A 24,924-nucleotide genomic window follows, 5' to 3' on the forward strand; every position below is an offset into this window, starting at 1 on the left:
CTTGGAAACAAAAGTATACACCTCACACACATGGTTAGGGCCTTAATAAAAAGAAGACGCCTGTACCATGTCAGATACAGAGTTGAAATGTTTTACATTTTGAGTTTGCATCCCAATATTGCACTTTACATACATCACAGAAAACTGAAATATTCACACTCCTTGAAAGTATTCACACTCCTTGAAAGTATTCACACTCCTTGAAAGTATTCACACTCCTTGAAAGTATTCACACTCCTTGAAAGTATTCACACTCCTTGAAAGTATTCACACTCCTTGAAAGTATTCACACTCCTTGACTTTTCCCACATTTTGTTGTGTTACAGCCTGCATTTTTAAATGTATTACATTTAGATTTTGTGTCACTTTTCTACACACATTACCCCATAATGTCAAAGTGGAATTATGTTTAAAAAAATAAGATATATATACAGTACCAGTTAAAGGTTTTGACATACCTACTCATTCAAGGGTTTTTCTTATTTTTAAAAATATTTTCTACATTGTAGAATACCTCATGAAGCTGGTTGAGAGAATGCCATGAGTGTGTAAAGCTGTCAACAAGACAAAGGGTGGCTACTTTGAAGAATCTCAAATATAAAATATATTTTGATTTGTTTAACACTTTTTTGGTTACTACATGATTCCATATGTGTTATTTCATAGTTTTGAGGTCTTCACTGTTATTCTACAATGTAGAAAATAGTAAAGGTGTGTCCAAACTTTTGACTGGTACTGTACATATATATATATTCTTTCCCACCTTAAACTTAGATGGAGATTGGTGACATGATTGAGATAAACAGGGGTACATACAACCACTGGGTTGTGGACATTGGACATGGAGAGATCATTAATGTGGATGTTTTTCTGGAAATGTATTTATGGTTCATTACAATGCCACAACTGGGGGAGAATGTAAACATAATCCGAAGTTAAATCTTAACAGTATAGTTTTGGACAGAACTGACTTCTGAACAGCATAATAAAACTGACTTCTGAACAGCATAGTACAACTGACTTCTGAACAGCATAGTAAAACTGACTTCTGAACAGCATAATAAAACTGACTTCTGAACAGCATAGTACAACTGACTTCTGAACAGCATAGTAAAACTGACTTCTGAACAAGAACGTTCGAGTCAGAACTTTTTAAACTTAATCAGCTTCAGCATTTGATGTTCTCTCTCTCTCAACACACACACTCCTTTTTCCCTTCTGTTTGTAGACGGGCCTGCTTCTCCAACAGTAGCTCACCCAGCGGTTCCTGTAAAGGCACGTTACAATAGAGAAGTTAGAGGATTAGGCACAAGGCATGTTTACAGGTGGGCTTGGTGCACTGGCTTCTGGAGCAGTGGTGATAGTAGCAGTGGAAGTGGTGACAGTATCAGTGGAAATGGTGTTCGTTTCAGTGGAAGTGGTGACAGTAGCAGTGGAAGTGGTGATAGTAGCAGTGGAAGTGGTGACAGTAGCAGTGGAAGTGGTGATAGTGGAAGTGGTGATAGTGGAAGTGGTGACAGTATCAGTGGAAGTGGTGATAGTGGAAGTGGTGATAGTAGCAGTGGAAGTGGTGATAGTAGCAGTGGAAGTGGTGATAGTAGCAGTGGAAGTGGTGATAGTAGCAGTGGAAGTGGTGATAGTGGAAGTGGTGAAGTGGTGAGTGGAAGTGGTGACAGTATCAGTGGAAGTGGTGATAGTGGAAGTGGTGATAGTAGCAGTGGAAGTGGTGATAGTAGCAGTGGAAGTGGTGATAGTAGCAGTGGAAGTGGTGATAGTATCAGTGGAAGTGGTGACAGTATCAGTGGAAGTGGTGACAGTAGCAGTGGAAGTGGTGATAGTAGCAGTGGAAGTGGTGATAGTAGCAGTGGAAGTGGTGACAGTAGCAGTGGAAGTGGTGACAGTAGCAGTGGAAGTGGTGATAGTAGCAGTGGAAGTGGTGACAGTAGCAGTGGAAGTGGTGATAGTAGCAGTGGAAGTGGTGATAGTAGCAGTGGAAGTGGTGATAGTATCAGTGGAAGTGATGATAGTAGCAGTGGAAGTGGTGTTTGTAGCCATGTTAGAAAATAGGGTTATTGGCTGTCCCATGAGTCCATGGAGAAATGTCAGTAATGTCAGATGGTCTTCAATAGTTAAATTAATAAAATACAATATCAAAGGCCAATGTGGTTGTGTTGTCATTTTCCTCTCAAAGCAAGCAGAAGTATTTAAAAAAAATATTTTTAGGTTACTGTCACACCCTGGCCTTAGTTATCTGTGTTTTCTTTATTATTTTGGTTAGGCCAGGGTGTGACATGGGTGATTTATTGTGTTTCATCTTGTCTAGGGGTTTGTTAGATTAATGGGGTTGTGTTCAGTTTAGGTGTCTAGGTAAGTCTATGGTTGCCTGGAGTGGTTCTCAATCAGAGGCAGGTGCTTATTGTTGTCTCTGATTGGGAACCATATTTAGGCAGCCATATTCTGTGGGTATTTTATGGGTGATTGTTTCCTGTGTCAGTGTTTGTGCCACACGGGACTGTTTTGATGTTTTCATGTGTCTTGTTTTGAATATGTGTTCATGTTGAGATTTTCTTATTGATAGAACCATGGACACTTACCATGCTGCATATTGGTCCTCTGATCCTTCTCGCCTCTCCTCTTCAGATGAAGAGGAGGAACACCGTGACAGTTACTCTAAGTATAAAGGGTTTATGTATCAGGCTACTTTCTGTTCATTAGCTCTACATTGACTATTTTCATGTAAACTGTTACCAAATATTCTGTCAATGTATTAGGCCATTTTTACTTTTAGGGCTGGATTGTCTGACCCAGATTAAACCTACTCCTGGACTGAATAACAGGGTCAATGGGAAATATTTATTGAAAGCGATTCTTAGTCCAGATTTAGGCTTAATCTGGGTCTGTGAAAACTACCTTTAAATGTTCTGAACCTTTGTTTCTTGCATACAGTAGCATAAAAGGTTTTTGATGACATCAATGTTGTTACGTTCCCCAGCAAGAAAAACAAATAATGTGGCTCCAACGGAAGGGGAGGACTAACAAAGAGTCACTGACCATCAACCAAAACTAAACAGGTGTGGTTTTAGGAGGGGTTCTGATAGACACTCATGGGGGAGGTCCACTGAAAGTTGCCTAGCAACAACTGGAACCTAACAGACACCTACTGTGAGAGCCCACTAAATTCACCCAAGAAGAGGCCAAACATTAGAAAAACCCACACCAAACTTAAAGACAGGAATCAAACCAAAAAGTTTAGCAAAACAAAAGCAGGGAAGATCAGATAAAGGAATGTTGTTTCTAGAAATCAAATAGGGAGTGCCAACTGAAGGTGATGACTGTGCTGACTAACGAGGTGACGCACTACACGCTAAAGTCCAACCTCAAAACATAAATGGAAAAAACAAACAAGATGAAGATCTTTATCTACAGTTAATAAAGATGACAAATGTTAAGGTCCCAAATCATGAGATATTCTGTTAAATGTTCTATACAACAAGTTTTCAGATGACCAACAGGGTCATCTGGCTGTGTACGGTCATCAATGTGCCAGTGTGATTGAGAATAAATAGCTCCTCATTAGTGTTTTATGCATGTAGCCATGTTATATCTCTGAAAATGTTGAATATTACAAACCCCAAACAAGTCCTGAGAAGACTTGAGGACTGGCTTGTTGTTAGATCACTGACTGAACATGTACTGTCTACATGGCCCCCTCTATTGGCCAATTATGTGAGGTACATTGTATTGTGATTAATAACTGCTTTAGTCAGAGATGAGATAAGTAGGGGTGCTGAGACTGCTGCAGCACAACCCAGTCTCTCATTAATGATGTACTATATGTACAAATTAGCACAACGTTTTTATGTACTAATAGCACAAACTCGTGGTGCATTGAACTACATTAATACCAAGCCCCTTCTGAATCCCTTAACTCAATGCTCTCTGAGTTTGGGCTATTAGTACAAATAAACATAACTGCTTATTTGGAGGTAGCTAGCTAGCTATTTTAAAGTGAAAGCAAGGTAAATTATTGAATAAGAAATTACCAATAATCTAGTAGTTTCTGTATTTCGGTCCGCATAATTCTAGACTATTATTTTATTTTAATGAGTTATGTGCAATTTCATAGTTTTGATATCTTCACTAATTATTCTACAATGTAGAAAATAGTAAAAATGAATAAAAACCCTGGAATGAGTACTGTAGGTGTGTCCAAACATTTGGCTGGTACTGTACATTACAAATAAAACACAAAATACACATTCAAAAAAGCCTCCAATTTAATTTTACCTTTATTTAACTAGGCAAGTCAGTTAAGAACAAATTCATATTTTCAATGATGGCCTAGGAACAGTGGGTTAACTGCCTGTTCAGGGGCAGAACGACAGATTTGTACCTTGTCAGCTCGGGGATTTGAACTTGCAACCTTTCGGTTACTAGTCCAACGCTCTAACCACTAGGCTACCCTGCCGCCCCAATCAATAATTTAAGGTACTAGAATATCTAAATGCAGGGAATTATGTGTATTGTTCCACACATAACGGCCCAGAAAATAAACAACTCTGTGGCGACCAAAGAGATCTTCAGAGTTAAAATAAGATATTAAGCTTTAGTTTAGTAACATGAACAATTCTCAGGTCAATGAACTGTACAAATATGTATAGGGCATACATTCATTAGATGACAATAAAAGTCATACTTAATCGGTATGTTCCTGGTCAATTTTGATGTTTTGTTATAGTTTGTACCGCGGACACAATTTTATTTATACCTCTACACAAAACATTTGCAAATGACCGTTCTGTAACGTTGACCTCTGATGAACAGGTCCCATATTTTTGGGCAACAGCGACGTTTGCTAGTAATGTTCGCAAAAAATCCTTGAGATGTTTCTAGAAACTTGATTGGAGTGGTCCCATGGTTGACAGTGCACGCCAGAGCGAAAACCAAGCCATGAGGTCGAAGGAATTGTCTGTAGAGCTCTGAGACAGGATTGTGTCGAGGCACAGGTATGGGGAAGGGTACCAAAACATTTCTGCAGCATTGAAAGTCCCCTAGAACACAGTGGCCTCCATCCTTCTTAAATGTAAGAAGTTTATGGTAGAGTGGTCAGACGGAAGCCACTCCTCAGTAAAAGGCACATGACAGCCCACTTGGAGTTTGCAAAAAGGTACCTAAAAAGACTCTCAGACCATTAGAAACAAGATTATCTGGTCTGATGAAACCAAGATTGAACTCTTTGGACTGAATGCCAGGCGTCACGTCTGGAAGAAACCTGGCACCATCTCTACGGTGAAGCAAGGTGGTGGCAGCATCACGCTGTGGTGATGTTTTTCGGCGGGAGGGACTGGGAGACCAGTCAGGATCGAGGGAAAGATGAATGTAGCAAAGTACAGAGTGATCCTTGAAGAAAACCTGCTCCAGAGTGCTCAGGACCTCAGACTGGGGTGAAGGTTTACCTTCCAACAGGGCAATAACCCTAAGCACACAGCCAAGACAATGCAGAAGTGGCTTCAGGACAAGTCTCTAAATGTCCTTGAGGTAGCCCAGCCGGAGCCCGGACTTGAAACGATCTAACATCCCTGGAGAGACCTAAAAATAGCTGTGCAGCGACACTCCCCATTCTACCTGACAGAGCTTTAGGGAATCTGCAGAGAAGAATGAGAGAAACTCCCTGAATACAGGTGTGGCAAGCCTGTAGCGTCATACCCAAGAAGTCTCAAGGCTGTAATCGCTGCCAAAGGTGCTTCAAGAAAGTACTGAGTAAAGCGTCTGAATATTTATGTAAATGTGATATTTTAAGGTTTTTATTTGTAATAAAATTGCAAAAAATTCTAAAAACCTGTTTTTTGCTTTGTCATCATGTGGTATTGTGTGTAGATTGATGAGGGCGGAAACAATTAATTAATTTTAGAATAATGCTGTAATGTAAGAAAATGTGGAAAAAGTCAAGGGGTCTGAATACTTTCCTAAGGCACTGTAAGTAGATCTTTCCCCATTAGCCAAGATAACAGCTTATCTTGCAAAGGAATCCTACGGAGAGTCATATGAGAAATATAAGACATATTTTGCACATACTACACATGGTTAATATGTTTCAGTCTGTTTGCTGACGTTACACACCCAATGAACACAACCCACCTCTGCCCTGCCCTACGGTAGGACAGGTTGGAGGAGCTGCTGGGAGCTAGAGATGGAACTTGTGTGCTATGACTGGTGAGCACAATCACCCTCTATCTCTGTCTGAGGACAGAAGCTGGGTAGACAACATAACTAGAACCCTCCTGTTGCTTAAGTCAGAACTCACTGGCTGGAGGGAATCCCTCTAGGAATTGGTTCTCACTGAAGAAAAAACAACTGTGTGTCCAAAATGACATCATATTCCCTATATAGTGCACTAGTTTTGACCAGAGCCCTATGGGCCCTGAACAAAAGTAGTGCACTATAAAGGGAATAGGATTCAATTTAAAGACAAACACTCTGCACTTCTTTCTTGTTTACTTTTACAGAGCTCAAGTCGATAATTTATAGTTTATTTTGGATGACTTTAGCTGGTCTACAGTACACAGTCTTGTAATGGTAGGATGACTTTAGCTGGTCTACAGTACACAGTCTTGTAATGGTAGGATGACTTCAGCTGGTCTATAGTATACAGTCTTGTAATGGTAGGATGACTTTAGCTGGTCTACAGTACACAGTCTTGTAATGGTAGGATGACTTCAGCTGGTCTATAGTACACAGACTTGTAATGGTAGGATGACTTTAGCTGGTCTATAGTATACAGACTTGTAATGGTAGGATGACTTTAGCTGGTCTATAGTATACAGTCTAGCTGGTCTATAGTATACAGACTTGTAATGGTAGGATGACTTTAGCTGGTCTATAGTATACAGTCTTGTAATGGTAGGATGACTTTAGCTGGTCTATAGTATACAGTCTAGCTGGTCTATAGTATACAGACTTGTAATGGTAGGATGACTTTAGCTGGTCTATAGTATACAGTCTTGTAATGGTAGGATGACTTTAGCTGCTCTATAGTATACAGTCTTGTAATGGTAGGATGACTTTAGCTGCTCTATAGTATATAGTCTTGCTGGTCTATAGTATACAGTCTTGTAATGGTAGGATGACTTTAGCTGGTCTATAGTATACAGACTTGTAATGGTAGGATGACATTAGCTGGTCTATAGTATACAGTCTTGTAATGGTATGATGACTTTAGCTGGTCTATAGTATACAGTCTTGTAATGGTAGGATGACTTTAGCTGGTCTATAGTATACAGTCTTGCTGGTCTATAGTATACAGTCTTGTAATGGTAGGATGACTTTAGCTGGTCTATAGTATACAGTCTAGCTGGTCTACAGTATACAGTCTTGTAATGGTAGGATAACTTTAGCTGGTCTATAGTATACAGTCTTGTAATGGTAGGATGACTTTAGCTGGTCTATAGTATGCAGTCTTGCTGGTCTATAGTATACAGTCTTGTAATGGTAGGATGACTTTAGCTGGTCTATAGTATACAGACTTGCTGGTCTATAGTATACAGTCTTGTAATGGTAGGATGACTTTAGCTGGTCTATAGTATACAGTCTAGCTGGTCTATAGTATACAGTCTAGCTGGTCTATAGTATACAGTCTTGTAATGGTAGAATGCCTTTAGCTGGTCTATTTGACCATATCTAAACAAAGCGTTCAGCCGTAGCTACACGTAGTCGTCAGGTGTATGGTTTTGTTGTTTGGGGGGATTGGTATAGCTTACTGCCCTCACTGCTTGTCGGTCATTTTATTGAGAAACAAACATTCAAAACCAGAGGTCGAGCTGGTTGCAAACGCGCTTGGGTCTCAAAGAGTTAAGTTGAATAACAGGATGTTGGTTTGGATCTTGTAATATAAGGGCAAGTGTTTTTTTCACTAGGCACAATCAACAGTGAGACGTTCACATGCAAAACATGGCTCTTCCCACAGTAAGTACTGCTGCTGATCTTTCACTAATACTAATTACTATTAATCAACAGTACCATAAAAGGTGTGTGTGTGTGGACATGTTTAACTATAATTGCGGGGACCAGAATAGTAAACAAACAATTTGACCAAGCTGGGGACATTTTACCAGTCCCCACAAGGAAAAAGGCAATTTATTGGGGGATTAGGGTTAGAATTAGGGTTAGGGGTGAGAGAAAATATTTTAGCCAAACAGGACTGTGTGTGTGTGTGTGTGTGTGTGTGTGTGTGTGTATGTGGGGGAGGGGGTTACATAATTAAACATCCTCTTACCCACCTTATTCTTAAATGCAGTTTGGTGACATGATTGAGATCAACAGAGGTCGATACAAACACTGGGCTCTGTACATTGGAAATGAAAAGGTCATCCATTTGGTAACTCCAGGTATGATGTTTGTCTATAAATGTATTTGTGGTAGCCTATATTCCAATTCCATAATTGGGGCAGGGTGTAAACATAATCTGAAGTCAAATGTTAACAGCAGAGTACTGGCCCAATGCTCTAACCACTAGACTACCTGCTGCCCCTAACAGCAGGGTACTGGCCCAATGCTCTAACCACTAGGCTACCTGCTTTCCCTAACAGCAGAGTACTGGCCCAATGCTCTAACCACTAGACTACCTGCTTCCCTAACAGCAGAGTACTGGCCCAATGCTCTAACCACTAGACTACCTGCTGCCCCTAACAGCAGATTACTGACCCAATGCTCTAACCACTAGACTACCTGCTGCCCCTAACAGCAGATTACTGGCCCAATGCTCTAACCACTAGGCTACCTGCTGCCCCTAACAGCAGATTACTGACCCAATGCTCTAACCACTAGACTACCTGCTGCCCCTAACAGCAGAGTACTGGCCCAATGCTCTAACCACTAGACTACCTGCTGCCCCTAACAGCAGAGTACTGGCCCAATGCTCTAACCACTAGACTACCTGCTGCCCCTAACAGCAGAGTACTGGCCCAATGCTCTAACCACTAGACTACCTGCTGCCCCTAACAGCAGAGTACTGGCCCAATGCTCTAACCACTAGACTACCTGCTGCCCCTAACAGCAGAGTACTGGCCCAATGCTCTAACCACTAGACTACCTGCTGCCCCTAACAGCAGAGTACTGGCCCAATGCTCTAACCACTAGACTACCTGCTGCCCCTAACAGCAGATTACTGGCCCAATGCTCTAACCACTAGACTACCTGCTGCCCCTAACAGTAGAGTACTGGCCCAATGCTCTAACCACTAGACTACCTGCTGCCCCTAACAGCAGAGTACTGGCCCAATGCTCTAACCACTAGACTACCTGCTGCCCCTAACAGCAGATTACTGGCCCAATGCTCTAACCACTAGACTACCTGCTGCCCCTAACAGTAGAGAGTACTGGCCCAATGCTCTAACCACTAGACTACCTGCTGCCCCTAACAGCAGATTACTGACCCAATGCTCTAACCACTAGACTACCTGCTGCCCCTAACAGCAGATTACTGGCCCAATGCTCTAACCACTAGACTACCTGCTGCCCCTAACAGCAGAGTACTGGCCCAATGCTCTAACCACTAGACTACCTGCTGCCCCTAACAGCAGATTACTGGTCCAATGCTCTAACCACTAGACTACCTGCTGCCCCTAACAGCAGATTACTAACAGCAGAGTACTGGCCCAATGCTCTAACCACTAGACTACCTGCTGCCCCTAACAGCAGAGTACTGGCCCAATGCTCTAACCACTAGACTACCTGCTGCCCCTAACAGCAGAGTAAAACTGATATCAACATGGTCCATAGTCAGAACTTTTTAACATATTCAATCAGCTACAGCATCTGCTGTGCTCTCTCTGTCTTTATTTCTCTTATCATCAAAACACACAATTACTCCTCCATGTGCACACTATGGTGGAAAATAACAACCCCTCAATATATATACGTTATGCTTGCAAGCTGGTTTAGTATGTTTCCCTCTGACACATGTCTGAAATCATTTCTGGGCTTGAGGCCAACAACTGATGAGAGTAAACTCATCTTGGGCCACATCTTGTTTTTTCGATGCGCTTAAACATTCTTCATAGCAAATCATATCAAATTGTATTTGTCACATGCGCCTAATACAACAGGTGTCGACCTTACAGTGAAATGCTTACTTACAAGCCCTTAACCAACAATGCCGTTTTAAGAAAAAAAGTTTTCAGAAAGTATTTACTAAAATTAACTGAAGTAAAAAAATATATAAAATAAAATACAAAATAAATAAGAAAAAAAATGAAAATAACAAATAATTAAGGAGCAACAATAAAAATAACAGTAGCGAGGCTATATACAGGGGGTACCGGTACAGAGTCAATATGTGGGGCCACAGGTTAGTCGAGGTAATTGAGGTAATATGTACATGTAGGTAGAGTTATTAAAGTGACTATGCATAGCTAATAAACGGAGAGTAGCAGCAGCGTAAAAATGGGTGCGGGGGGACAATGCAAATAGTCCGGGTAGCCATTTGATTAGCTGTTTAGGAGTCTTATGGCTCTGGGGTAGAAGCTGTTATGAAGCCTATTGGTTCTAGACTTGGTGCTTCGGTACCACTTGCCGTGCGGTAGCAGAGAGAACAGTCTACGACTAGGGTGGCTGGAGTCTTTGACAATTTTTAGGGCCTTCCTTTGACACCGCCTGGTATAGAGGTCCTGGATGGCAGAAAGCTTGGCCCCAGTGATCTATTGGGCCGTACGCACTACCCTCTGTAGTGCCTTGTGGTCGGAGGTCGAGTAGTTGCCATACCAGACGGTGATGCAACCAGTCAAGATGCTCTCGATTGTGCAGCTGTAGAACATTTTGAGGATCTTAAGACCCATGCCAAATCTTTTCAGTCTCCTGGGGGGGAATAGGTGTTGTCGTGCCCTGTTCACGACTGTCTTGGTGTGTTTTGACAATGATAGTTTGTTGGTGATGTGGACACCAAGGAACTTGAAGCTCTCAACCTGCTCCACTACAGCCCTGTCGATGAGAATCAGGACGTGCTTGGTCCTCCTTTTCTTGTCGTCCACAATCATCTTCTTTGTCTTGATAACGTTGAGGGAGAGGTTGCTATCCTGGCACCACACTGCCTGGTCTCTGACCTCCTCCCTATAGTCTGTCTCGTCGTTGTCGGAGATCAGGCAGTGTGGACACTGTTGTGTCGTCAGCAGACATAATGATGGTGTTGAAGTCGTGCTTTGTCATGCAGTCATTGGTGAACAGGGAGTAGGATCCAGTTGCAGAGGGAGGTGTTTAGTCCCAGGGTCTTTAGCTTATTGATGAGCTTTGAGGGCACTATGGTGTTGAACGCTAAGCTGTAGTTAATGAATAGCATTCTCACGTAGGTGTTCCTTTTGACCAGGTGGGAAAGGGCAGTGTGGAGTGCAATAGAGATTGTATCATCTCTGCATCTGTTGGGGTAGTATTCAAATTGGAGTGGGTCTAGGGTTTCTGGGATGATGGTGTTGATGTGAGCCATGACCAGCCTTTCAAAGAACTTCCTGGCTACGGGTTGGAAGTCATTTAGGCAGGTTACCTTGGTGTTCTTGAGTACTGTACAGGGACTATGGTGGTCTGCTTGAAACATTTTGGTATTACAGACTCAGTCAGGCAGGGACAGGTTGAAAGCAGTGAAGACACTTGCCAGTTGGTCAGTGCATGATGTTGTTTATCACGTAGACTAAGGACGATGTCATCTATAAAAGCTGTAACCCAACTGTGTTCGTTGGGTTCTCAACAATCCCCTTGGGGTGGTTGTTGACCTCTCCATTACTGCAATTCGTATTGATAAAGTTTGATTGACAACACACCTTTTTCTTTCCTCCTGTTTTGTAGAAAAGCCTTCAAGATCACGTTGCTTCAGGCTTTGCTCATCCAGCAGCAGTCTTTGCAGTAATGCCACGATTACAGTAGACACCTTAAATAATGTGGCAGGACAGAATAGGTACCAAATCAACAACTACTTGTATTTAACTGCAAGGGAGGATACCATCATTAAGAAGGATGTGGAAAAGATGAGAGGCCACACAATACCATATAACGTCCTTAAATGCAACTGCGAGCATTTTGTTACTTTCCTCCGTCACGGCCAATCAGAGTCCAAACAGGTAGCCATGACAGTATAATGAGAGAATATTCTAATTAATGCTTTGCTTGATGAGATGCACTCCATATTCATTATTTTTTTGTTTGTCTTTCTCCTTATAGGCAGATGACTTCATGAAGGATTTCATAGAAGGTTGCTGCCTGTTTGTTGGACTGGCTGCTGGTGCTGCTTCTACAGCTGCTGCAGCAAGCACACTTAGTAAATAGGTTTCTTGGGACTCTCATTTCTTGGGAGTCCATTGAGAATGTCATTGACGTAACACTTTGTTCAGCCTAATTAATAAAATACAGAAGACCAACGTGGTTGTGTGGTCATTTTTCCTTCAAAGTAAACAGAATATTAAATTAAGATACTTGCCTTGATGAACCTTTTACTGCAGTGGGCTAAATCAGGCCACACAGAGTGTTTCTTGGTAGTCTTAAACAAATCTACTTAGACACAAATATACACTTCACACACATGGTTATGTACTTTAAAAAAGAAGACACCTTTACCATGTCAGATATAGAGATGAAATGTATTACATTGAGTTTGCATCCCAATATTAGTCTTTATATACATCACATAAGACTGAAATATGATAAAACCTTTTGACATCAAAACACTGGCTGTTTAAAAATATATATTATCCAGTTGAAGTCGGAAGATTACATACACCTTAGCCAAATACATTTAAACTCAGTTTTTCACAATTCCTGAAATGTAATCTTAGTAAAAAGTCCCTGTCATAGGTCAGATAGGATCACCACTTTATTTTAAGAATGTGAAATGGCAAACTAATAGTAGAGAGAATGATTTATTTCAGCTTTTATTTATTTCATCACATTCCCAGTGGGTCAGAAGTTTACATACACTCAATTAGTATTTTGTAGCATTGCCTTTAAATTGTTTAACTTGGGTCAAAAGTTTTGGGTAGCCTTCCACAAGCTTCCCACAATAAGTTGTGTGAATTTTGGCCCATTCCTCCTGAAGAGCTGGTGTAACTTAGTCAGGTTTGTAGGCCTCCTTGCTCGCACATGCTTTTTCAGTTCTGCCCACAAATTTTCTATGGGATTGTGGTCAGGGCTTTGTGATGGTCACTCCAATACCTTGACTTTGTTGTCCTTAGGCCATTTTGCCACAACTTTCAAAGTATGCCTAGGGTTATTGTCCATTTGGAAGCTTTTAACTTCCTGACTGATGTCTTGAGATGATGCTTCAATATATCCACATAATTTTCCTTTCTCATGATGCCATCTATTTTGTGAAGTGCACCAGTCCCTCCTGCAGCAAAGCACCTCCACAACATGATGCTGGCACCCCTGTGCTTCACAGTTTGGATGGTGTTATTCGGCTTGCAAGCATCCCCATCTGGGTCTGTGAAACCTGCACTTTAATGCAGTAATGCATACAGTAAGATAGGAGAATACAGTAATGCATACAGTAAGATAGGAGAATACAGTAATGCATACAATAAGATAGGAGAACATGCCCCCCCCCACAAATGTTCTAAATGACTGATCTCTATGGCATGACACATCATTCACCCAAGTTTAATCACAATCAAGCCAGTGGTGTCTGAGATATTGTGTGTGACAAACATACCGACAGTTGATTACTATAGCGCCCCCCGTAGGGCCGAACAGTGTAATTTTATAAATGGCGTATTTCCACACTTGGTAAGTCAATAGATAAACATGTGCCTGTCATACCGCCACCGTGTGGTTGATATGAATGTTCTTTCATATTTTGAATCTTGACAGTGTTTACAACATGTGTGCCAAATTTTGTTACAATACGAATATCCTTGACTGATTTATGCATTTGTGCCAGGGGCGGGGTTAGGGGCGGGGTTGGGGTTAGGGGCGGGGTTGGGGTTAGGGGCGGGGTTAGGGGCGGGGTTGGGGTTAGGGGCAGGGTTGGGGAGTAACGGGTTACATGTAATCCTGTACATGTAAGGGATTACAAAAAATGGTAACTGTAATCCGTTACATTACCAGCAAAAAAATATTGTAATCAGATTACAGATACTTTTGAAAAACTAGATGATTACTTTGAGGATTACTTTGAAATTCGGAAAAGGATGTTTGCGGAAAAAAACATATTTGACACCTCTATTTTCTCAATGACATTCAAATCATCTTTGAAAAAAAGACGCAAATGTTTGTTGCACCTGAGCGAGACTGACCACAAGTCAGAGACCACTATGATGACATACCAAATGTGTTTGATGGATCGCGGGAAAACAGCAGGAAGAGGCTTTTGTAGGCTACAGTCCAAGCTAATGTATGTCTTCCAATGGTGCAACTGCTGTCGTCATCTAAAGATTATCCAACTTGAATAAACGCTTCGAGGTAAGGATAACGGCGATACGGATATCACTTATTATTGATCTACATAGCGCATTGATGTGAATCAAACTGCTTCTCTCTCATTTAGCTATTTGCGCTTTATGGATTGTGGTTGCTGTTGATGGCTGTTCACAAATCTAAATGTGTATTGGAACCCAATAATGGATGAATTAAAGAAGTGTAAGCTGCCTGTCAATCATTGTTTTTGAAACCAGTGGACAACCAGTTAAACATGGGCTCTTGCAACAGCTGCATAGTGCAGATCCCAGGCTATGGAATAAAAGTGGGGCTTTTATTGCTCAAACTGTTGATTGCCCCTTTAAGTCTATCTCTAGTTGCTACATCCATTTATTTACCTATAAATGATATACACAGTACCAGTCAAAAGTTTGGACACACCTACACATTCAAGGGTTTTTCTTTATTTTTACATTGTAGAATAATACTGAAGACATCAAAACTATGAAATAACACTTAGGAATCATGTAGTAACCAAAAAAGTGTTAAGCAAATCAACATATATTTTATATTCTTCAAAGTAGCCACTCTGCCTTGATGACAGCTTTGCACACTCCTGGCAAAGCATGCCGTTCCATGAGTACAGCATTTCACTTGTCTATACTTCTATATTTCCAAGTCCTATTCATGAAGATCAAGGGGTATAACATTTATTGGAATGAATGGAATTCTGATATCTTTACATTAAAAACCAAAGTCTTATCATTTAATCATATTATTATATGTAGTAGAAAGTAATGGGTTAGAAGAAGCCTATATAACCAACCCATAAAGTAAAATTTAACATCCATATATGGCCAGCTATGTAAACTTTAACATGGATTTATCCTGCAATAGATGTTGTTCAATTGGTAACATACATTTTTATCTTCTTCTAATGCCTCTTAAGGGGAAAGTAATCTAAAATTAGCAGAATGTAATCAGTGTTTGTCATGAAACACTGGCATGTTTAATCATCATACCCAGCTGTTCCAGCTGAATGTGAGAACTCACCACTTATAGTATATAGGAGAGGTAGCAATTTACGAGACAAATTAGTCCATGCCAACTGCCAGCCACAAAATAAAATGAGCCAGGCTCTTTTACGCTCTCTTTCGAGTGGTCGCTATAAATGCAGAGGCTGTGCACAGTGCAACACTATGATGAAGTGTGAATATTTCTGCCACCCACATACTGGAAAACGGTTTCAAATAAATTATATTATAGCGTGCTCCATCACCCATATTATCTACATGATTAAATGTCCATGTGGGCTGTGCTATATAAGTAAAACCTCTCGTTCTCTCAAAAAGAGAAATAGTGAACATAAAAGTTCAATCAGGAAAACCGACAGGGATTATCCAGTCTCAGTATATTTTAATGACCAAAAACATGACCTTTCTACCTTTTAGATTTTGTGGCGTAGAGAAAGTTAAGATATCAGACATGGGGAGGTGATATAAATAATACTCTGAGTGAAAGAGAATGTTTTGGGATTTCAACCCTCCAGACATTAAATCAAATCAAATCAAATCAAATCACATTATTATCACACATCAAATCACAAATCACATTATTCCCCAAAGGTCATAATGATGACCTTACATGTTATGTTGTTAATGTAAACATGAATTAATGCTACCACTTCAGACTACTCTGACGTATTTTATTGCCCTGTACCCAATGATTTTATGTACACAGTGTATTGGAATACTTGTGAAATGCACATTGTTATATTTGGTAATATAATTTCCCCTCGACTCCAACCCCATTTGATGCATTGAACAGATGTGGGTGGAGCAATGTCTACATGAGGGTACAAACTATAAACACTCACCAAAGCTCTGACGACGGCCTTGAGGACGATACCTAAAGCGTTATAAGGAGCAGTGATGCTGGCTGGAGCAATGTGCGGGTTTCTTATCTTTTCTCATCACAGGTGCAGCGAAATGCTTTTGTCTCTAGCTTCAACAGTGCAGTAAAACCTAGCAGTACAAATAAAAAACACACGTTGAAATGCTCTGAGGAAATACTGTACGAAATAACACCCCAAAAAATACAATACTGTAAAGTTGTCTAATCACTGAAAAAAAAAAGTGCTTTGAATTGACTTAATTCAAATATGTACATCGGTTCCACATGAATGAAACATGTTAGATAAACACAATTATTATTTTTCAGTTGACTTCTTCTCTTAAACTCAACATTGACCTGAAAATAGTAATTAAACCAATTAAATTAAAAACTGCAGAAAGGAAAAGAGACTGGAGATGATTACACAAGCAGCAACAAGAGGGTTCTCTATAGGAAGAGAAATAACTAGGCAGCCAGCAGACGTGGTGATAACTCTGAATAAGACTTACTTATGTGGCAAGCTGAGGGAAAATGATCTTCTACCTTCACCAACAAATCCCAGGTAACATAACCAATAGATCAACAATAAGACAAGCATGGCTACCTTTACCTCAGTGACTTCAAAGAACGCAGGCCATGAAGTCCTCTATTATGGGTGCGTCACGGACAACTTCATGTCTCCTGTATGCAAACGTCTTCTCCATTTTGAACTTCACTGTCTCTGTTCCTTTTCTTCACGTCGGACAGTAGAGCTTTCCGCATGTCTTCGAGGCTCTCTCCTGTTTCTCCTGAGGGAATGTGGGGGAAAAGTTCACTTTCTGTTCTCTTTGTCTTTTTAACACCAGAGGCTGTACATGACTTCCCTGCAGGTTTGTGCTTCAAGGAGTTAATCATCACCTCTGGACATCCCAGTCTTCTCAGGCGAGATCGGTAGTTTACCAGTTTGTATTTCAAACTGGTTTTCCCATCCGCCACATCCAGTGAAGGAACACTTCTCAGGCACAACATGGAGGCTTCTTGATTAGACTCTGTGCAACCTGTTCCATCTCTCCATCAGTGGATAAACTTTATACTGGACAATTTGGTGTAGGTGTCCTGGAGGGCAGGTAGTTTTCCCCTGGTGATGCATTGTGCAGACCTCACTACCCTCTGGAGAGCCTTACGGTTATGGGCAGAGCAGTTGCCGTACCAGGCGGTGATACAGCCCGACAGGATACTCTCGATTGTGCATCTGTAAAAGTTAGTGAGTGTTTTTGGTAACAAGACAAATTTCTTCAGCCTCCTGAGGTTGAAGAGGTTCTGCTGTGCCTTCTTCACCACGCTGTCTGTGTGGGTGGACCATTTCAGTTTGTCCGTGATGTGTACTTCGAGGAACTTAACTTTCCACCCTCTCAACTACTGTCCGGTCGATGTGAATAGGGGGCTGCTCCCTCTGCTGCTTTCTGAAGTCCACGATCATCTCCTTTGTTCTGTTGACATTGAGTGTGAGGTTATTTTCCTGACACCACACTCCGAGGGCCCTCACCTCCTCCCTGTAGGCCATCTCGTCGTTGTTGGTGATCAAGCCTACCACTGTGGTGTCGTCTGCAAACTTGATGATTGAGTTGGAGGCGTGCATGGCCACGCAGTCATGGGTGAACAGGGAGTAGAGGAGAGGGCTGAGAACGCACCCTTGTGGGGCCCCAGTGTGGAGGTGTTGTTACCTACCCTCACCACCTGGGGGCGGTCCGTCAGGAAGTCCAGAACCCAGTTGCACAGAGCGGAGTCGAGAACCAAGGTCTCGAGCTTAATGACGAGTTTGGAGAGTACTATGGTGTTAAATGCTGAGCTGTAGTCGATGAACAGCATTCTTACATAGGTATTCTTCTTGTCCAGATGGGTTAGGGCAGTGTGCAGTGTGGTTGCGATTGCATCGTCTGTGGACCTATTGGGGTGGTAAGCAAATTGGAGTAGGCCTAGGGTGTCAGGTGGAGGTGATATGGTTCTTGACTAGTCTCTCAAAGCACTTCATGATGATGGAAGTGATTGCTACGTGTGATAGTCATTTAGCTCAGTTACCTTAGCTTTCTTGGGAACAGGAACGAAGGTGGCCCTCTTGAAGCATGTGGGAACAGCAGACTGGGACAGGGATTGATTGAATATGTCCGTAAACACACCAGCCAGCTGGTCTGCGCATGCTCTGAGGACGCGGCTGGGGATGCCGTCTGGGCCGGCAGCCTTGCAAGGGTTAACACGTTTAAATGTTTTACTTACGTAGGCCACAGAAAAGGAAAGCCCGCAGGTTTTGGTAGCGGGCCATGTCAGTGGCTCTGTATTGTCCTCAAAGCGAGCAAAACAATGGTTTAGTCTGTCTGGGAGCAAGACATCGTGATCCACGACGGGGCTGGTTTTTCTTTTGTAGTCCGTGATTGACTGTAGACCCTGCCACATACCTCTCGTGTCTGAGCCGTTGAATTGCGACTCTACTTTGTCTCTATACTGACGCTTAGCTTGTTTGATTGATTGCCTTGGGGAGGGAATAGCTACACTGTTTGTATTCGGTCATGTTTCCGGTCATATTGCCCTGATTAAAAGCAGTGGTTCGTGCTTTCAGTTTTGCGCGAATGCTGCCATCAATCCACGGTCTCTGGTTGGGGAATGTTGTAATAGACGCTGTGGGTACAACATCACCGATGCACTTGCTAATAAACTCGCTCACCGAATCAGCGTATTCATCAACGTTGTTGTTTGACGCAATGCGGAACATATCCCAGTCCACGCGATCGAAGCAATCTTGAAGCATGGAATCCAATTGGTCGGACCAGCGCTGAACAGACCTGCTTCCTGTTTTAGTTTCTGTCTATAGGCTGGGAGCAACAAAATGGAGTTGTGGTCAGATTTTCTGAAAGGAGGGCGGGGGAGGGCCTTATAAGCGTTGCGGAAGTTAGAATAACAATGGTCTAGGGTTTTACCTGCCCAGGTCGGGCAATCGATATGCTGATCAAATTTAAGGGAGCCTTGTTTTCAGATTAGCCTTGTTAAAATCCCCAACTACAATAAATGTAGCCTCAGGATATGTGGTTTCCAGTTTACATAGAGTCGAATGAAGTTCTTTCAGGGCCGTCGATGTGTCTGCTTGGGGGGGAATATACACGACTGTGATTATGATTGAAGAGAATTCTCTTGGTAGATAATGCGGTCTGCATTTGATTGTGAGGAATTCTAAGTCAGGTGAACAAGAGGACTTGAGATCCGGTATGTTGTTATGATCACACCACGTTTCGTTAATCATAAGGCATACACCCCCGCCCTTCTTCGTACCAGAGAGATGCTTGTTTCTGTCGGCGCGATGCGTGAAGAAACCATGTGTTTGTACCAACTCCGATAGCGTGTCTCGAGTGAGCCGTGAAACAAAGAACGTTACAGTCGCGGATGTCTCTCTGGAAGGCAACCCTTGCTCGGATTTCGTCTACCTTGTTGTCAAGAGACTGGACATTGGCGAGTAGTATGCTCCGGAGCGGTGCGCGATGTACCCGTCTCTGTACCCGCGATGTACCAGTGGGTCACTGGAATTGTGATTCAGTGAATTATAAGTGAAATTTTCTGTCGGTAAACAATTGTTGGAAACATTACTTGTATCAAGCACAAAGTAGATGTCCTTACCAACTTGCCAAAACTATAGTTTGTTAACAAGAAATTTGTGGAGTGGTTGAAAAACTAGTTTTAATGACTCCAAGTGTATGTAAACTTCCAACTTCAACTGCACATGTACAAATTACCTCAACTAACCTGTATCCCTGCACACTGACTCGGTACTGGTGCCCCCTGTATATAGCCTCGTTATTCTTATTTTGTTACTTTTTATTATTACTTTTTACTTTAGTGTACTAGGTAATTATTTTCTTAACTCTTCTTGATCTGCACTGTTTGTAAAGGGCTTGTAGCATTTCACGGTAAAGTCTACACTTGTTGTATTCGGTGACAAATAGCATGTGACAAATAGTTTGATTTGAAATGTTAATCTTGACCTATGGTACTGTTTTACTGTTCATAGAAGCTAGCTAGCAACATCGTCATTTAACTTTAGCTGCCATGCCAATATGTTTCAGAACCAAGAGCACAAAATTAGGATATGGAGTAATCACTAATAACGTTACTGCTTACAATTCTGACTTCAACCACAGATAAACGTTGAATAAAATCTCATTCTGACCACAACCACACAGACAAATGTTGAATAAAATCAATGTTTAATAAAATCATGCTTACCTTGACCAAGATTCTAGTTACTGTCTTCTCCACTAACGCGCCAGCGTTCTTTCTGGAACATTCTTCTCTCGTGCGGTTTGAATTGTTCCTCATGAATTAGCTTTATTGGTTCACACTCCACGTACATGATTGAAACTAGTAGATCTGATTTTGCTTCGTGTTGCATTGATTGCAAGCAATGAAATCACATTGAGAGGAGAAACAGAACATGTTCGAGTAAAACACACATAATATGTTTTCATAAATCTGACAGCCCACCGTGTCCCGTTTTTTTCAGTGTAGAAACAGAATGACCGTGTCTGACGAACACTATCTGATTGTGTTCTCTGCCCAGCCCCCTTTATTGGGCAAACATAAAGTAGTCCTACACTGTTGATCTTTATCAAGAACTACATTACTGTAGGGTAGGGGTTCCAGACCTTTTACAGTTACTGTACCACCAACTGAATTTTGCTCTGCCCTGAGTAACCCTGAAAAACTCCCTCATGTGTGTCGTGGAAATTTCCTCTATTTACCAAATCATGAGAGCAAACCACAAACAAGTCAGAGTTAGTTATCACAAAGTCCATCTTTAATTATATGAGCTCCATCACAACCCTGTGACTCTCAGATCGATTCAGTGTCTATAAATGAATTCTCTGAGAGTCCCTTACACATTGCAACTGAAATCCTTTATAGCAAAGACACACATAGCCAGACAGCCTTGGCCATAATTTATCGTTCAGCTTTGTCTCCTAAACCATGTGTCTTTTCTCAAACTCAGAACCATAAACCAATCCTCCATATCAACAGGCATATATCAAATCCATCCTATCTTGACAAGATCACAGAGACACATTGACTGGCACACAGACATTGTGGAGCCAAGAGATACACACTTGACCTCTCCCCTCTCTGCGGCCCAAATAAGATAACTGCAAACCCCGCCACAGTATTATACAAAAATAAACATTCTGATGAGAAGTAACTTACAAACATATGATGAATATAAAACATCTTACCTATGTTACCAACTAATTCTGATTAATCCCCAACATGTGCATTTTAGCAGTAGGACTATGGTCTCATGAGTAACCCCTGTGGATAGGCCCAGTACCCCCAAGGGTCGTAGTACCCCCTATGGACAGGCCAAGTCCCCCAGGTCTTAGTACCTGTGGGTGGGAAACACTGCTGTCGGGTACCGGTAGGCCTGCTAAAGAGAGTTGTTAAAGTTGTTGTTTCATGTCCGATTCACTCCGGCTGTTGTTATAATTGTATAGTTATTTGAGCAGCATACATCGCCAGCAAAGTTGATGCATTGTATCATTTCAACACAGCCAATGGGCAGGGATGAGTTAAGTGAGGAATGGAAGAAGGTCTCCAGAGATGGACTGGAGAAGGGAGGAGGGGATGGGATCGATCGGGCAGGTTGTCGGGTGGACAGACCTAACTAGTCGCAGGATGTCATCTGGAGAGAGAGTGGAGAAAGAGGTCAAGGCATAGGGTAGTTCTGTGTGAGTGAGACCAGTGAACTGAGCGAATGAGTAGTGGATGTCATCAACATTTTTTTCAAAGTGGTTGACAAAATCAAATCAAATGTTATTTGCCACATGCGCAAAATACAGTGAAATGCTTACTTAAAAGCCCTTAACCAACAATGCTTTAAGAAGTTAAAATCGTCCGCAGAGAGGGAGGAGGGAAGGGGAGGGGGTGGAGAATTAAGGAGGGAGGAGAAGGTGGAAAGGAGTGTCCTAGGGTTAGAGGCAGAAGCTTGAAATTTAGAGTGTTTGAGCCAACACAACTGATTGGCTCAAACGCATTAACACACTACTGAACAGGTGTGACAAAAGTAGGGCCTGTAGGACCTGCCTTGTTGACAGTGTTGTTTAGAAGATGGAGCAGTGCTTTGCTATGGACAGACTTCTCCCCATCTTAGCTACTGTTGTATCAACATGCTTTGACCATGACAGTTCACAATCCAGGAATACTCCAATCAGTTTAGTCACCTCAACTTGCTCAATTTACACATTATTTATTACAAGATTTAGTTTAGGTTTAGGGTTTAGTGAAAGATTTTTCCCAAATACAATGCTTTAAGTTTAGGAAACATTTAGTACTAGCTAATTCCTTGCCACTCATTCTGAAACTAACTGCATCTCTTTGTTAAGTGTTGCAGTCATTTCAGGGGCTGTAGTAGCTGATGTGTATAGTGCTGAGTCATCCGCATACATGAACATGAACGCTTTACTCAAAGCCAGTGGCATGTCATTAGTAAATATAAAAAAAAGTAAAGGGCCTAAAGAGCTGCCCTGGGGAATTCCTGATTCTTATGTTGGAGAGGCTTCCAATAAATGACACTTTCTGTGTTCTGTTAGACAGGAACTCTTTATCCACAGTATAGCTGGGGGTGTAAAGCCATAAAGCCATGTTTTTCCAGCAGCAGACTATGATCAATGATGTCTAAAGCTGCACTGAATTGTAACAAAACAGCCCTCACAATATATTTTTTTGAGAGTTCTGCCCATAATGAGTCTGTCACCTGAGACAGAATAGCCTGAGAAACAGAGACAGTTTCCCACTCTGTCTCAGGGAGTGGTTCAAATCTGTCTACTCACGAATACATTTATAACTTCACCGTTAGGGATATCAACAAAAATTCCATCGGGAATACAATAAATCTTGGTGTTTAGTTTTGTTAGCAAGTCTCCTCACCGTGAATTAAATGGTTGGGTGGGTGAATCTAGGAAATCCTGATCAGTGTTTACTGGTCCTATAGAACTGGGCATGGGTTGTGTTCGCAAAATATTTTACCCGGGGTAAAGGAAATCCCAGAAGCCATTGTAGTTTTATTGGTTAGGGGTAGGTCAAGTCCCATTCTTTTACCAAAAGTGGTTGTAGAAGCACCCGTATCTACAAACATAAGAATTTCTTTCTCCTGTATGTTAACCATAATGTTTGGGCCAGATTGGTCTTCTTTCTCCTATATGTTAACCATAATGTTTAGGCCAGATTGGTCTTCTTTCTCCTGTATGTTAACCATAATGTTTAGGCCAGATTGGTCTTCTTTCTCCTATATGTTAACCATAATGTTTGGGCCAGATTGGTCTTCTTTTACCTTTGGGCATTGCTGTACCAAGGATGTTGTTTCCCCAAATGGGGCGTTCCTATTGTTGCTGGTTATTCCCTTCCCACCTTTCTAGTATTTCTGGGCATTCACTTCTCCAGTGGTTGGGGTTGTGGCAATAGGATCAGCCTTCATCTCCATTCCTATCGCTATCAATATCCCCCTGGCTGCTGTTACCATGTTAATGACAGTTAGAAAATCATTCACAGCTATTTGGATAATTTGTTATTCATGTCTTCCCCCCCGTTTATGAGTCCTTTATTTTTATATGAATTTATTTCTGTAACAAGTGCGCTGAGAGTCGGGAAGCAAGTTCAGGGAGTGACTGTTTTAATAAATAAACGTAACATAATTCAAAACAAGAAAGAAAGAAACAACACACAGACAAGAAACAGAAACAATGACACCTGGGGAAGGAACAAAAGGAAGTAACATATAAAGGGCAGGTAATCAAGGAGGTGATGGAGTCCAGGTGAGTCTGATGACGCGCAGGTGCGCGTAACGATGGTGACAGGTGCGCGTAACGATGGTGACAGGTGCGCGTAACGATGGTGACAGGTGCGCGTAATGGTGACAGGTGCACGTAACGATGGTGACAGGTGCGAACGATGGTGACAGGTGCGCGTAACGATGGTGACAGGTGCGCGTAATGATGGTGACAGGTGCGCGTAATGATTGTGACAGGTGCGCGTAACGATGGTGACAGGTGCGCGTAACGATGGTGACAGGTGCGCGCCCTAACAAGCAGCCTGGTGACCTAGAAGCCAGGGAGGGAGCACACGTGAAAATTTCCTTTCATGTTACTGTAAAATCTCTCTCTATATTTTTATATAACCTAACACTTTTCTAAATCATATTGTCATAAAAAAATAAACTTTAATTCTAATTCTTTAAAAACAGTAATGTAACAAATACAGTATCCAGGAGGCCTTTCCTTTCTCCTACTGCCATCTAAAACTATACTGCTGGTCAAGTTACCAGCTTGTTAACCAGCTAAACATGACCGGACTAGGCTGTTTATTATCAAACGAATATCTAGCAGCCTGCACTTAGAAGGGGAAACATTCAAGTCTAGCTCCGGTAATACAGTATAATCATAGCTTTTGAATGGTTTTCTGCATGGTAAAGTCTGTCTAATCAGACATGCTCATGGTTCTCACAGGTAAGGTGCAATTAAGCGGTCGCTACCTCGCTCTTCAGTAAAGAGGAAATTCAGCAACTATTGGAGGACAGCGGGGGAGAATCTCAATTGGGTTTTGATTGACCTCTTGCGACCTCTCGCGACCTCTCATC

General features: G+C 41.8%; 1 protein-coding gene across 1 annotated transcript in view; it reads left to right on the forward strand.

Moving 5' to 3' along the window:
- Positions 1–7,920: 7,920 nt before the first annotated feature.
- Positions 7,921–24,924, forward strand: part of LOC112251409 (phospholipase A and acyltransferase 4-like) — a 79,662-nt gene continuing 62,658 nt past the window's right edge. Inside the window, exons 1-2 of the mRNA XM_042322499.1 lie at positions 7,921–7,962; positions 8,294–8,384. Of these exons, the coding sequence (XP_042178433.1) occupies positions 7,939–7,962; positions 8,294–8,384 (115 nt within the window). The 5' untranslated portion in view covers positions 7,921–7,938. The remainder of the gene's footprint in view (positions 7,963–8,293; positions 8,385–24,924) is intronic.

The sequence above is a fragment of the Oncorhynchus tshawytscha genome, linkage group LG05 (genome assembly GCF_018296145.1).
Source record: "Oncorhynchus tshawytscha isolate Ot180627B linkage group LG05, Otsh_v2.0, whole genome shotgun sequence".
Lineage (NCBI taxonomy): Eukaryota > Metazoa > Chordata > Actinopteri > Salmoniformes > Salmonidae > Oncorhynchus > Oncorhynchus tshawytscha.